The 14,822-nt window shown below is 35.5% G+C and overlaps 2 protein-coding genes across 2 annotated transcripts; one reads left to right on the forward strand and one right to left on the reverse strand.

Annotated features, from left to right (window-relative positions):
- The first annotated feature begins 525 nt into the window (after positions 1-525).
- ddx55 (DEAD (Asp-Glu-Ala-Asp) box polypeptide 55) lies at positions 526-10,127 on the forward strand. The gene is made up of 14 exons (XM_028463128.1): positions 526-724; positions 793-843; positions 1,860-1,946; positions 2,037-2,128; positions 2,213-2,275; positions 3,948-4,097; positions 4,914-5,109; positions 5,256-5,338; positions 5,419-5,550; positions 5,733-5,825; positions 7,141-7,255; positions 8,096-8,264; positions 8,841-9,148; positions 9,947-10,127. Exons 1-14 carry the CDS (start codon positions 617-619, stop codon positions 10,076-10,078), a joined length of 1,779 nt encoding a protein of 592 aa, XP_028318929.1. The 5' UTR covers positions 526-616; the 3' UTR covers positions 10,079-10,127.
- eif2b1 (eukaryotic translation initiation factor 2B, subunit 1 alpha) lies at positions 10,119-14,232 on the reverse strand. Its single transcript, XM_028463129.1, has 9 exons — positions 14,009-14,232; positions 13,083-13,184; positions 12,890-13,026; positions 12,218-12,334; positions 12,035-12,147; positions 11,894-11,962; positions 11,741-11,816; positions 10,331-10,456; positions 10,119-10,274 (listed from the first exon to the last, which is right to left on the reverse strand). Exons 1-9 carry the CDS (start codon positions 14,019-14,021, stop codon positions 10,119-10,121), a joined length of 909 nt encoding a protein of 302 aa, XP_028318930.1. The 5' UTR covers positions 14,022-14,232.
- Between the last annotated feature and the right edge of the window lie 590 nt (positions 14,233-14,822).

Consider the following 14,822-nt stretch of genomic DNA (forward strand, 5'->3'; position numbering starts at 1 on the left):
TTTTTATAATTTGCGAGAAAAAGAAAAAAGATCATCTATTGTCCCACCCCTAGTGAATACCACACAAGTGACAAAACTGAATTGTTACCGTGGACTGATTTAAATTATTAATTTTTAATTATTTTTATTTTTCATTCTTTCCTTGAGTCTGTTACTGTTGATCAGTGAAATGTTAGAGTAAATAAAGAGTTTAAATATATATATAATTATTTTATTCAAGATCAAGTAAAAATAAACATAATAGCCATAGAATAATTTAATTTCTAAAATATGAATGTTAGAGAAAGTTGCGCGTTTTTCAAAAACAACTATTTTCCTTTATTTAAAAAAGAAATGTGTTCTTAAAAACGTTAAAAAATATATATATAATCACAGTTTAAAAGAAAAAAAACAAAACAGTAAAACTAAATATTTTAAAACAAACTAAATGAATGTTAATCAAATACATTTAGAAAGAATAAAAAACGCAAATGGAACTATTGACTCGGAACACACGTGTCTCAGCGTTGGTTCCTACCCGGACGATAAACACCGACACACAGACTCGGCGCAGCCGCTCCGACGTTCCGCACGTGTCTTTTATTAAAAACGCGCCTGTTTCTCTGTTTCCCGCGTCATGAGCAACACCACGGAGGGCACGTGGGACCGGTTACCGGTGAAGCTCCACGAGGCTGTTCTGGAGACGCTCGCGGAGCTCCGGTTCACGCACATGACACCGGTACAGGTGAGTGCCACGGCCACGCCAGGTCCGCGAACCTCTGCTGATCACGCTGTGTATGCTTTTCCTTTAAGGCCGCGTGCATCCCGCTGTTCCTTAGCAACAAGGACGTGGCAGCAGAGGCGGTGAGTAACCATGGTAACCACGATCAGGACAACCGGAAGTGAGCCATAATAAAACATAAATATCAAATTTAACTCGAGTTCAGTTTAGTTTTCCACTTTAAAAGTGATCTACAGTTTATTTACCAACATTGCCTTTCACAATAAAGTAACGTTAAAGTATTCACTCAATCACACCCTTCAAAATAAGAGTTAATAACCCTGACTATCAGAGCAACAAGCTAATCATTCAGACATTGTCACGATAGTATTATGTTATATCAAAACTTTTAAAAATAAATTGTTTTATTTCATCGATGCAACATTAAGACACAACAGATTAACGTTTGTTTGTTATTTAGATCAGTTATTTTCACTGTTTATGTTTCACCTTAAAAAGACAAACCACTGCCTAAACTGTGGAAAAACCTTATATTTGATAAGATTAATCTTTATTATTAGTTTTATGGGCATAACAAACAGTGAATGTTTTTAAATTGTCAAAAATAATCATGAAATATGGTGAAAAGAGGTTAAAAGTGACAATAATAGGTCAACATGTGACATTAGGTGTAAAAGTGGTAGAAATGGTTTATAAGTGATGAACATGTCTGGAAAGTGGAAAAATGTGTAGAAAAGTCATTAAAATGTGATGTAGAAGTGTCAGAAATGGGAGAAATGTAGCAAAAATACATTAAAAGGAGCAAAAATATGACAAGAAAAAGTGATGAAAATAGGTTAAAATATGGTGAGTTTGGTGAAGTTGGAGAAAAAGGGTAAAAATAAGCAAAAATGGGCAGAAATTGTTCAAAAAATATTCATTTTCTTGAAGGTATCTGGTGACTCCTCAGTGTCTCTTGACCCCAAATTGGACACTGACCCCAATGTTGAGAACCACCCTAACTACTAAATGAAAATATAGAGCAGATTATAATAAAGGACAATACATGATGGATGTTGTTATCAGTGCATAATTAAAGACACAATGTGTGGTTTGTTGGCAGGTTAAGAGTTTGTGCATTTTGGTTTTATTTTGAAAGGTAACGGGCAGCGGGAAAACGCTGGCGTTTGTCATCCCCATCATTGAGCTGCTGCTGAAGCGAGAGGAGAAGCTAAAGAAGATGCAGGTCAGAGACCCACTGGTTGATTATTTACTGCTTCCTTTATTCTGTGAATGATTTTTCTGCTGAGTCATGCTTTGGATTGGTTTCTTGTAGGTGGGAGCTCTGGTGATCACTCCCACCAGAGAGCTCGCTCTCCAGATCAGTGAAGTGATGTCACAGTTCCTCAGCAAGTTCCCACAGTTCACGTGAGTACACACACACACACACACACACACACACACACACACTTCAGAGGTTCTAATGCGTCTCTGTGTTGTTTTTGTTTCCAGGCAGATTTTATTGATCGGAGGCAGCAACCCAATCGATGACGTGGAGAAGTTCAAAGAAAAAGGGTTTGTTTCTCTTAATAATCATAATGTGATCATTATTTTGTTTTCCTATGAATAACAAGTTTAATATGTTTTAAAGTTTGTGTTTATTACACGATATGGTGTTGGTAATGTTACACAACTTGTGCTCATTCAAACAAACTAAGTATTACTGTTATTAATGTTATTACTGTTATTAATATTATTAATGTTATTACTGTTATTAATATTATTACTGTTATTAATATTATTAATGTTATTACTGTTATTAATATTATTACTGTTATTACTATTAATAATATTATTACTGTTTTTAATATTATTAATGTTTTTAATATTATTAATGTTATTACTATTAATAATATTATTCATGTTATTACTATTATTACTGTTATTAATATTATTACTGTTATTAATATTATTACTGTTATTAATGTTATTACTGTTATTAATGTTATTACTGTTATTAATGTTATTAATGTTATTACTGTTATTAATGTTATTACTGTTATTAATATTATTACTGTTATTAATATTATTAATGTTATTACTGTTATTAATATTATTACTGTTATTAATATTATTAATGTTATTACTGTTATTAATATTATTAATGTTATTAATGTTATTACTGTTATTAATATTATTACTGTTATTAATATTATTAATGTTATTACTGTTATTAATATTATTACTGTTATTAATATTATTAATGTTATTACTGTTATTAATATTATTAATGTTATTACTGTTATTAATATTATTACTGTTATTAATATTATTAATGTTATTACTGTTATTAATATTATTACTGTTATTACTGTTATTAATATTATTACTGTTATTAATATTATTAATGTTATTACTGTTATTAATATTATTCATGTTATTACTATTATTACTGTTATTAATATTATTACTGTTATTAATATTATTACTGTTATTACTATTAATAATATTATTACTGTTATTACTATTATTAATATTATTACTGTTTTTAATATTATTAATGTTATTACTATTAATAATATTATTAATGTTATTACTATATATTACTGTTATTCCTATTAATAATATTATTACTGTTATTCCTATTATTACTGTTATTAATATTATTACTGTTATTACTATTAATAATATTATTACTGTTGTTAATATTATTACTATTATTACTGTTTTTAATATTATTAATGTTATTACTGTTATTAATATTATTACTATTATTACTGTTATTAATATTATTGCTGTTATTACTGTTATTAATATTATTACTGTTTTTAATATTATTACTGTTATTACTGTTATTAATATTATTACTGTTTTTAATATTATTAATGTTATTAATATTATTACTGTTTTTAATATTATTGCTGTTATTACTGTTATTAATATTATTACTGTTTTTAATATTATTAATGTTATTACTGTTATTAATATTATTACTGTTATTTTCTAATGACCCATTTAGGGATTAATACAGTTTTTGTAAAATCAGTTTCTTTCAGTAAAAAAAAGTTTTACTTCTGCTCAAGTCTTGTAATTTTTCAAAATAAAATGACCGGAACAAATATAGAATTTAATTAAGGTAAATTTTTAACAGCTTTATTCTTTCTTTGTGCTCTGGTACCAAATGGTCCACAGTGTCATACTGGTTCTAGTACGTGTGTGTGTGTGTGTGTGTGTGTGTGTGTTTCAGAGCTAACATAGTGATAGCGACCCCAGGCCGTCTGGAGGACATGTTCAGGAGGAAGGGGGAGGGGCTAGACCTGGGTGGCTCAGTGAAGAGTCTGGATGTTCTGGTTCTAGACGAGGCCGACCGCCTCCTGGACATGGGCTTTGAGACCAGGTATGTCCCTGAACGCACCATCCACTGAGTCCACCCTGAACTCATCTCTGTTTATCTTTGTCTGTCTCCTCCTTTCTCTATTTATTATGATTATTATTATAAGGTATTTCTTTACTTTGTTTGTCTACATGTCATGAGTTTCAGTAAATATATATAGTCTACACACTCCTGTTCAAATGCCAGATTCTTGTGATAAAAAATGACACCAAGATAAATAATTTCACAACTTTTTCCACCTTTAATGTGATTTAGAACCTGTATAAATGATATTAAAAACAAACTGAAAGCTTTAAAGGAGGTGAAGTCAAATAAAAAACAGAGAATGATGTCGCTAAAGTCTGCACACCCTCTTATATTAGGGGCGGAGCTGTGTTCAGATTGAACCAATCACATTCAAACTCATGTTAAATATGAGTCATCACACATCTGTCACCATGTAAAGTGTCTCTGATTAACCACAAATAAAGTTCAGATGTTTTAGTAGATTTTCCTCACATCTTCTAGAACAATCCATGGTCCTCAGAGAGCTTCTAAAACATCAGAGGACCTCATTGTTCACAGATATCAGTCAGGTGAAGATACAAAATAAAAATATAAAAATTAAACAAAACATAAAGAATGATGAGTACTAATATGCACAAAAATAAGCCCCACAACTCAAAACGACCACAAAATTACAGAAAAATAACCCACTCAGCAGGTGTTGTTGAAAGCATAGCTGTCACTGATTATAATGGTCACCAGGTAGACTGTTCCACTGTGTGTGTGTGTGTGTGTGTGTGTGTGTGTGTGTGTGTGTGTGTGTGTGTGTGTCAGTCTGAACACCATCCTGGGTCACCTCCCCAAACAACGACGCACAGGCTTATTCTCGGCCACTCAGACTCAGGAGCTGGAGAAGCTGGTGAGAGCCGGCCTCAGGAACCCCGTACGCATCACAGTGAAGGAGAAAGGCTCCGCCCCCACCGCCGCCCCCATGCAGAAGACGCCCTCCAGACTGTCTAACTACTACACAGTGAGTAGATATTAACGTCTAAAGCACACATGCCGTGTCTGAGCGGACACGCACTAAGGATCTGACTGCGCACACGTCGTGTTTAAGCGCATGTTGTGTCTGAGCGCACACACACGTCGTGTCTAAGCGCACACACCATGTGTCAGATTTGCAGGTCAGAGAACAAGTTCAACCACCTGGTGGCGTTCCTAAGGCAGCACAAGCACGAGAAGCAGCTGGTGTTCTTCAGGTGGGTGCAGATGCCCCGCCCACTTCTGTCAACCATTCAGAGGCTCTGCACATGCTCACTGGTGGTTTTATGGTTCTCAGCACGTGCGCGTGTGTGGAATACTTTGGTCGAGTCATTGAGACGCTGGTGAAGAAGGTGACGGTGCGACTCATCCACGGGAAGATGAAGAACAAACGCAACAGCATCTTCTCTGACTTCAGGAGCCTCAAGAGGTGTGTGTGTGTGTGTGTGTGTGTGTGTGTGTGTGTGTGTGTGTGTGTGTGTGTGTGTGTGTGTGTGTGTGTGTGTGTGTGTGTGTGTGTGTGTGTGTGTGTGTGTGTGTGTGTGTGTGTGTGTGTGTGTGTGTGTGTGCGCGCGCGTGCGCGTCTGTCTGATACTGTGTGTGTGTGTGCAGTGGTATCTTGGTGTGTACAGATGTCATGGCTCGAGGCATCGACATCCCAGATGTGAACTGGGTGCTACAGTACGACCCCCCCAGCAATGCCAGGTAAGCTCCGCCCACATCACAAAGTGGACCCAGCCCAGCCAATGCTGCTACGTGCTAAGCTAAACCAAACATGTGGGACTGGTCGCTACAAGCTAAGCTATTATAAACTTGTAGGACTGGTTGCTACATGCTATGCTAATCAAACATTTTGGGCTGGTTGCTGCATGCTAAGCTAATCAAACATTTTGGACTGGTTGCTACATGCTAAGCTAATCAAATATTTTGGACTGGTTGCTACATGCTACGCTAATCAGACCTTTTGGACTGGTTGCTACATGCTAAGCTAATCAAACATTTTGGACTCGTCGCTACATGCTAAGCTAAACCAAACATGCGGGATTTGTAGCTACATGCTAAGCTAAACCAAACATGTTGGACTCGTTGCTACATGCTAAGCTAAACCAAACATGTTGGACTCGTTGCTACATGCTAAGCTAAACCAAACATGTTGGACTCGTTGCTACATGCTAAGCTAAACCAAACATGTTGGACTCGTTGCTACATGCTAAGCTAAACCAAACATGTTGGACTCGTTGCTACATGCTAAGCTAAACCAAACATGTTGGACTCGTTGCTACATGCTAAGCTAAACCAAACATGTTGGACTCGTTGCTACATGCTAAGCTAAACCAAACATGTTGGACTCTTTGCTACATGCTAAGCTAAACCAAACATGTTGGACTCGTTGCTACATGCTAAGCTAAACCAAACATGTTGGACTCGTTGCTACATGCTAAGCTAAACCAAACATGTTGGACTCGTTGCTACATGCTAAGCTAAACCAAACATGTTGGACTCGTTGCTACATGCTAAGCTAAACCAAACATGTTGGACTCGTTGCTACATGCTAAGCTAAACCAAACATGTTGGACTCGTTGCTACATGCTAACCAAGTGGTTCCCAACATTTTTTTCTTCTAGAATTACATTTTTGATCATGTTGGGTTTGTGACAAGCTCAGATATTTTTATACTGTATTTTATTTGAGCTGCATTTAATATTTGAGGAAGTGAAATAGAATAGTTGTTGTGTTGTGTTGTAATTTCAAATATAATATTTAAAAAAAAAAAAAAACACTTTTTCTAATGAGTAATTTAAAAAAAAAAATCAATTACAAGAAGAATTTCAGGCGACCCCAAGGTTGAAAAACACTGCTACGCTATACCAAAGTTGTGGGACGGGTCTCAGAGTAAGAACATGTACCGTCTTTAATTCGTACATTTTTGGCTGTAGATTAAAAACATTTTTAGGGATTTGTTTTAAAAGGTAAAAACTAATAAAATAATCCTGCTGACTCTGCATTTTTTCTCTCTCAGTGCTTTTGTACATCGATGTGGTCGCACTGCTCGTATTGGTAACTATGGCAACGCCCTGGTGTTCTTGCTGCCGATGGAGGAATCCTACATTAGCTTCTTATCCATCAACCAGAAGGTGACACAGCTACTGATGTTAGCTTAGCTTAGCAGGGGCTGTGATATCTACAACTCAATTGTTTTGTAATTTACACAATGATACATGTTTTTTCTGTTATTTTTACTGTCTCCCGAGGGCCAAAGTTATGGCTCTAAATGGCTTGATTTGGCCCTCGGGCCTTGAGTTTGACACTTGTGGTGGAACCAGGGTTAGGGTCAGTTATAATTGCAATCATGTAATTGATAATTAATTACAAAGATGGCATAATTGTAATTGTAATTAAAAAAAATCTGTTGCTGTCGTAATTGTAATTGAGTTTAGATAATTGACTTTGTAATTGTAATTCGCCATGAAAATTCTATAAAAATTGGTAAATTGAATTCAGTGCAAAACAGGGGAACCATGTTTTAGTTCTATATGTACAGTGAGTTATTATTACAATATGTTTCATATCAAGTTTTACTACATTTTACAATTTAAAAATATCTAAATCTAATGGTATAGTGACACAAAAAAGGCTCACACTAAAAATATTAAAACCTATATTGTCATTGATTATGAAACCTAACAAGGTAATCAATAGATAGGAAATAACTAGATGATAGATATTAGTTTTTAGTGTATTTTACAGCTGATTTAGGACCTGTTAGCATCAACAATGCTAACAGAAAGCTAACACAAGAGTTAACTTTTATTAGGTTATTTATTTCAGGCTCAGTAATTGTGATTAATTGTAATCGAACTTTAGTAATTGAGAATGTAATTGGAATAGACTTTGTGAGGACAAAAATAATTGTAATTGTAGTTGAACATGGTTAGTGTAGCCCAAGCCTGGGTGTAACTGGTGTGTGTTCCCAGTGTCCTCTACAGAAGATGTCTCCCATTAAGGACGTGGTGGACGTTCTTCCTAAAGTCAAAGCGTTGGCGTTGTCCGACCGCGCCGTGTTTGACCGAGGAATGAGAGCCTTCGTCTCCTACGTGCAGGCCTACGCCAAGCATGAGTGCAGCCTCATCTTCAGGGTCAAAGGTCAACCTCAAACACTTCTGGAAAATCACCATAATTTGAATTCAAATGAAGTTTTACCAGAAAGACAATTCTGGGTTAAATTTGCTGATGTAAAATACCACACACACACACACACACACACATTTATTAACAAAGAGCAGCACAATATGTTCCACTTTAGTCTGTTTCTCCTCTAAGGGACAGCACGTGTGAGTGAGTTCTGTAGTGTGGTTTGTTTAGATGAAAGTCTGGATTAGAACACATTCAGTGAACATCTGAGCTTTACATGTTCTGAGAAGTAGAGAAAGCAGTGACTCCTAAAATGAGTTTTAAAGCAAAATACGCTATAATATATATATATTGTAATTATATATTTCGCCAAAATAGAAAAGTCAATATATTTCTGAGTCATTCTGTATCTTGCTTTTTTCTGTATTTTTGTCGTCCTTTTGTGTATTTCTGATACATTTATTAACAAAATAAGTTATAAATATATATATAAAACAATATTAAACATATTAAAATGAGTATATCTTTAATGGATATATGGTCCAGCCCTACTGTAACTTCTATTAAACAACGTTTCCATTCTTCCAGACCTGGACTTTGCGTCCATGGCTCGTGGCTTCGCCCTCCTGCGTCTCCCTAAGATGCCTGAGCTCAGAGGGAAACGTTTTCCAGACTTTGAGGAGACGGACGTGGACACGGAGACGATTCGCTACAAGGACAAGAACCGACAGAAGCAGAGGAAGAAGATGCTCGCTCAGCAGAAAGCAAAAGAGGAGGAGGAGGAGGGGGAGGCCACGCCCAGGAGGAGGAGCTCTGTGAGGACGGAGGCCTGGTCCAAACAGAAGAACAGGAAGGACCGCAGGAGGAAGGCGGCAGTGAAGAGGAAGATCAAAGAGGTCAGAGCTAATGTTCTCATTTAACATCAAAGAGCTGATTATTAACGAGGGAAAATATTTACATTGGAATTAATAGGATTGATTTTAAATAACTGTTTAACGTAGAAAAGTGTTTCACTAACTTTTCCTGCTGCGACCTCTGAAGAATCCAACATTTTAAAACCTCCCTATTGCAGCAAAATGTAATAATCTCTCTGAGTCGTTGCTATGACGACGCAGCGTGCATCATGACAAAATGATTGATCAGAATGATTGTGTGTCAGCAAAAACTATTTAATGTTCACATTTTCATTGATCCACCTGATGTAAAGTGACAGACATCAATTTTATAGCAGCATGAAACTTATGAAACGTGTTCAAAGCGTGAGAAAAACGTAGCTGCTTATAGTAAGTCACAGATATGTATTGGTTCCTGGGTCACATGCTCTGGAAATATGAACACAATAGTTTTTCACTATTTTCACTGGCCCATAACATGTTTTAATTTATAGTTTATTGGGATAGAAAAATATTTTTCTATGACTTTTTATTTTGGACCCAAACTTTACAAATATTAATAATCCTTCACATGAGGTCATCATTGTTGCTTGACTCTCTGATAATTTATTGTTTATTAGTTTTTCACTAGTGACATAAAAATCATTGCATCAGAATAACATTTATTTTTGTAAATGTAATATTTATTATAAACAAATTTCTCATGTTCTACATTTTCTTTTTTTACGATGTGAATTATGGAACAATTGTTAAATATGTCAGTGAATAACTTTTAATAACCAGCTGAATGTGTGTCGTCAGGGCTCAGACGTGGAGGACGAGGACATGAGTGAATTATTGAGCGACACTCGTCTGTTAAAGAAACTAAAGAAAGGTGTGATCAGTGAGGAGGACTTTGAGCATCGACTCAGCAGGAAACACACATCTCTCTGAGTGTGTGTGTGTGTGTGTGTGTGTGTGAGCCTTTATTCAGTTATAAATACAGTTTGATGAGCTCGTCGCTGACTGCAGACGGCGTCAGGACCCCCAGGTCAGTGAACAGCAGCGTGATGAGGGATGGAGGCGTGTAGTCGATCATCGGATGCTCGTCCGACAGGTTGGATACCATCTTCAGCGTGTGGGCTTTGTACTGCGGACACAACGGGACGTGAGTGACGAGCTGGGAGCAGGAAACACGTGTCCTACCTTGAACTTATCAGGAACGTCCTGTTGGTTCAGTGGATACAGACGCACAAACTTAAAGCTCTCAGCGACCACGTAGAAGGCCTTGTTGTGAGCTTTGGAGCACAGAGCCATCTGATAGGTGCCGATCTGATTAGAACACACAACACTCAATCAGATCTGTTTTTATCATGTAACATTCCTGATCATAAACACAACATGCTTTCCTCAAAAAACTTGTTTTCATTCATTTGCATAATTACATATCAGCAGTTTTTATAAACAAAAACTATAGCAAACTGGTAAGTTTTCCAATTAGTAAAAAATGATCAAATTAAACAATAGAAAAAAATGTAAATACATAAAAATATAACCAGTCCCACCTTAAAGGGATCCTCAACTGTTTTTACAAATCTGACTTCATTAGTAGATCTATGTGCAACTAAACATTATTATGCATCATATTCATTTAATTACCTTTACAGTTCTACATCCTGTGTTCCTCCATCTTTAAATCATGTGATTGATGATGTCACACGGCCCCACTGCCTGTAAACATCCATTGTTTTCTATTGGAGTGAAACATTCAGCCTGATTTATAGATTATTTAGTAGATTTATAGATTATTTAGTAGATTTATATATTATTTAGTAGATTTATAGTCAAAATAACAACTTGTGCTACTTTTAGTTTCTCTTAAAAACCAGTAAAAGTTAAATATGTGGTTGTAAACCTCTTGTTTACAGAAAGAGAATAAAAACTGTTTTTGTTTGAGCAACACAAAGTAGCACAAGTTGTTATTGTGACTATAAATCTACTAAATAATCTATAAATCTACTAAATGATCTATAAATCTACTAAATGATCTATAAATCTACTAAATGATCTATAAATCTACTAAATGATCTATAAATCTACTAAATAATCTATAAATCTACTAAATGATCTATAAATCTACTAAATAATCTATAAATCTACTAAATGATCTATAAATCTACTAAATAATCTATAAATCTACTAAATAATCTATAAATCAGGCTGAATGTTTGACTCCAATAGAAAACAATGAGATGTTTACAGGCAGTGGGGCCGTGTGACATCATCAATCACATGATTTAAAGATGGAGGAACACAGGCTCTAAAACTATAAAATAGTCCTATTTATAAAAGGAAATAAATGAATATAATTCATAATAATGTGTTTAAACATAAATCTACTAATAAGGACATTTGTATAAATGATGGAGGAGATCTTTAACTGTTGCCTTTTTATTACTGATTTTCTTTCTTAGAACATGAACTTTTCCATGTTGAATAAAGTGAGACATTAACAGATTGTGAGCCTGCTCAGATATTTTCTTCATGTAGGAGTTAATATTCTCACTTTGTCAGATGAATTTAACGTTTAGTGAAAAGTCTTTATTTCTCACAAACCTTATTGATGATCCCTCCACTCTCCACGACTCCTTCTGCTCCCACGATCACCAGATCCACCTTCTCCAGGACATACCTGTGAGAGGGCCACACATCCATCACCGACGCCCACCTCGTGATGTCACGTTTGTTTTATTTAAACCCGTGTTTTACCCGACAGACGCGTCCAGGACGACAGTCACTGGGACGTTAAGTTTCCTCAGAGCTTCTGCCATCTGACGTCTGAAAATACACACACACACACACAGTGTGAGCATCTCAGTGTGTCTTTGTAACACACACACGGTGTCTCACCCGGCCACGTCGGGCTGAGACTCGGTCACATAAACTGAGAAGCGTTTCTTCTCAGCGGCAGCTTTTTCCAACACTCTGAGGACGACTCTGGAGAAGGAGTGAGTCAGGATTTTCTGAGAGAGAAGAAGAAGAAGAAGAGTGAGTGAGCAGGAACCACAACGTCATGATGATGATGATGCTTACAGCTCCATCTTTGATGAAGGTGTGGCAGAGCTTGGCCACTTTCGTTCTGGACATGGAGATCTTATCCAGGAAGAGCTCTCCTCGCTCCTCCATCACCTTCTTACAGCGGGAAAGATCCTGAAAGAGACGACGGGACATTAAACATGAGCTTTACTCGTATCATCAGCAAAATTTAGCTAAAACCTTAGCTTAAAAACAGCAAAAAAAAAACACAGAAACTTAACTAATTTCAGCGATAATCAGCTGGAAAACACTAAAAACATCAAAAACCAGCTGAAAAAACACTGAAACGTAGTTAAATCCAGTAATAATCATTTGCAAAACTGTAAAACTTGGCTAAAAACATAAAAAAAACATCAAAACAGAGCTAAAAACTGAAAAACAAACATAAGCTAAATACTATAAAATCTAGAAAAAAATACCAAAATGTAGTTTAATCCAGCAATTATTATCTGAGAAACTCTAATATCAAAGCTAAAAACAGCAAAATACAGTTAAAAACATCTGAAAAAAAACTGCCAAAACAAGCTAAAAACTGATTGATTTCACTAAAACTACAGAAACCAGCTGAAAAAAGTGAAACCTAGCTAAACATTGTGTAGAGGATGAGTCTTGTGTTAATTGAAAGCGTTTGTGATCACCATGAATTATTATTATTATATTAATGATCACCTGATGTTCCAAAGACGTGAGGCTGATGAAACGTAGGAAGAGTTCTCCAGCAGAGGACACGGCCACAGACGAATCCTCTGCCATCAGACAGTCTGTAGCTGACGTCAGACTCTCCCTCAGACCCAGGATGGTCTCCCCTGCAGCACACACACATTAGACACACACACCTGTCAGCTCCATGAACATCACGTACCTTTGTCTCTCTTAAGGAACTCCAGCAGCGTACGGATAGCAGCTACAGCCGAGGCCATGTCTGGGTCTTTATTCATCTGAGCGCTGAAGTACTCCACCAGCTCTGGACACACACACACACACATTTAAAACTAAAAAACACAAAACAACTGCAGTAGTACACAAGTTTAATCTAACACATTAAATTAAAATAAACCCACAAAATGACTTTCAAAACATACAAAATAGCAAAAATACACAAGTTTACTCCAAAACACACAAAACAAATTAATATATATATATATAAATACACAAAATTACTCCGAAGACAAAAAATAAAAATAAAGACATTAAGGACCAAATTAAATATAATACATAAGTAAACAAGTTTAAAACACAGGTTTAGTAAAGACACGGTGTAGTGGGTTAAATGGTGTCCGTTTTAACCGGTGTTCCACTTCTAACTAAATCGCTGTAGAAACCAAACATTTTGTTTAAAGCGGCCATTGTTTGATGTGAATAAATGACATTATTGAAGTTTCCATTAATGACATGTTTGTCTTTGACTGACTGACTAAATGTTTCGTCAGTCGTGAAGAGACGCAGTCACGGCCTTTATTGTTATTTAAACTTGAGTATTTCACGGTTTGATTCTTTGTTTAAAAGATAATTATAATTGATTTTAACACAAACACCAATGTTAGCAGAAAAAGGTTCATATAGACACAAAAGTTGTGATTTTACTGTCACCAGGTGTAACGGAAACCAATCGATCCGCAACACCGCAACCCGGTAACGTCACCAACTGAGGTAGAAAACAGTTAGCTTAGCTAAAACAGTTAGCTTAGCTAAATAATAATAATAAATAAACAGTTAGCTTAGCTAAATAATAATAAATAAATAAACAGTTAGCTTAGCTAAATAATAATAAATAAACAGTTAGCTTACCTTCTTCATTCATCCTGACAGCAAGTGCACAACCTCAGCCTTTGTGTTAATGAAACAAACTTCTCGTCACATCCGGCGGCCTGCCTTCAAACTAAAAGCTTCTCAACTCGTCCTAAACGTAGTTAAACAATAGTTTTTGTTCCTGCAATTAAAGAAATAACCACTGAATATGAAACATGAGCGCGAGCTACAAAGCGACACAGTTACAGCGTGTGACAGGTCGCTCAGAGATGACGTAAGACGCGTGCAGTTTTAGTAAACTCGGAAAATTCCCAATTAAACCAACCACACTCTGAATTATTATTTTTTGGCGGATGTAAAGCTTAGTATTAACGCAATAATTTGAGAAGAATAGACAAAACAATCACATTAGAAAACTGAAAAACCTCCAGATACAATATTTATTATAATATTAAAACGAGTCTGTTATTCATTGCCACATGAAAAGTATAGATACAGGTGCATTTATCTCATATATATGTTAATGTCACACACGGTGCTGTATTTCTGTCTTTACATTTTTTTATTGTTGAATAAAACTCTAATGTCGATCAATCAAAATATTTAAATACATTTCTTTAGCGTTTGGTAATATCTGTCCCACAGATATCTAATCAATTTATCAGTGATAGAATTAAGATCCAGTTCCTTCAAATTAGATCATATTTTTCAGTACTCTGTAAAAAAAAAAAAAAAAAACCGCATGAATCAACCAAATCAGCAACACCGAGGGTTCTAAATCACTTCATAGTTTTCAGAATTTTCATCATAAGTAATAATTTGATAAAATAAGAAATTAGAAAAGACAAAAATA

This window comes from Gouania willdenowi, chromosome 12 (assembly GCF_900634775.1).
Source record: "Gouania willdenowi chromosome 12, fGouWil2.1, whole genome shotgun sequence".
Taxonomy (NCBI): domain Eukaryota; kingdom Metazoa; phylum Chordata; class Actinopteri; order Blenniiformes; family Gobiesocidae; genus Gouania; species Gouania willdenowi.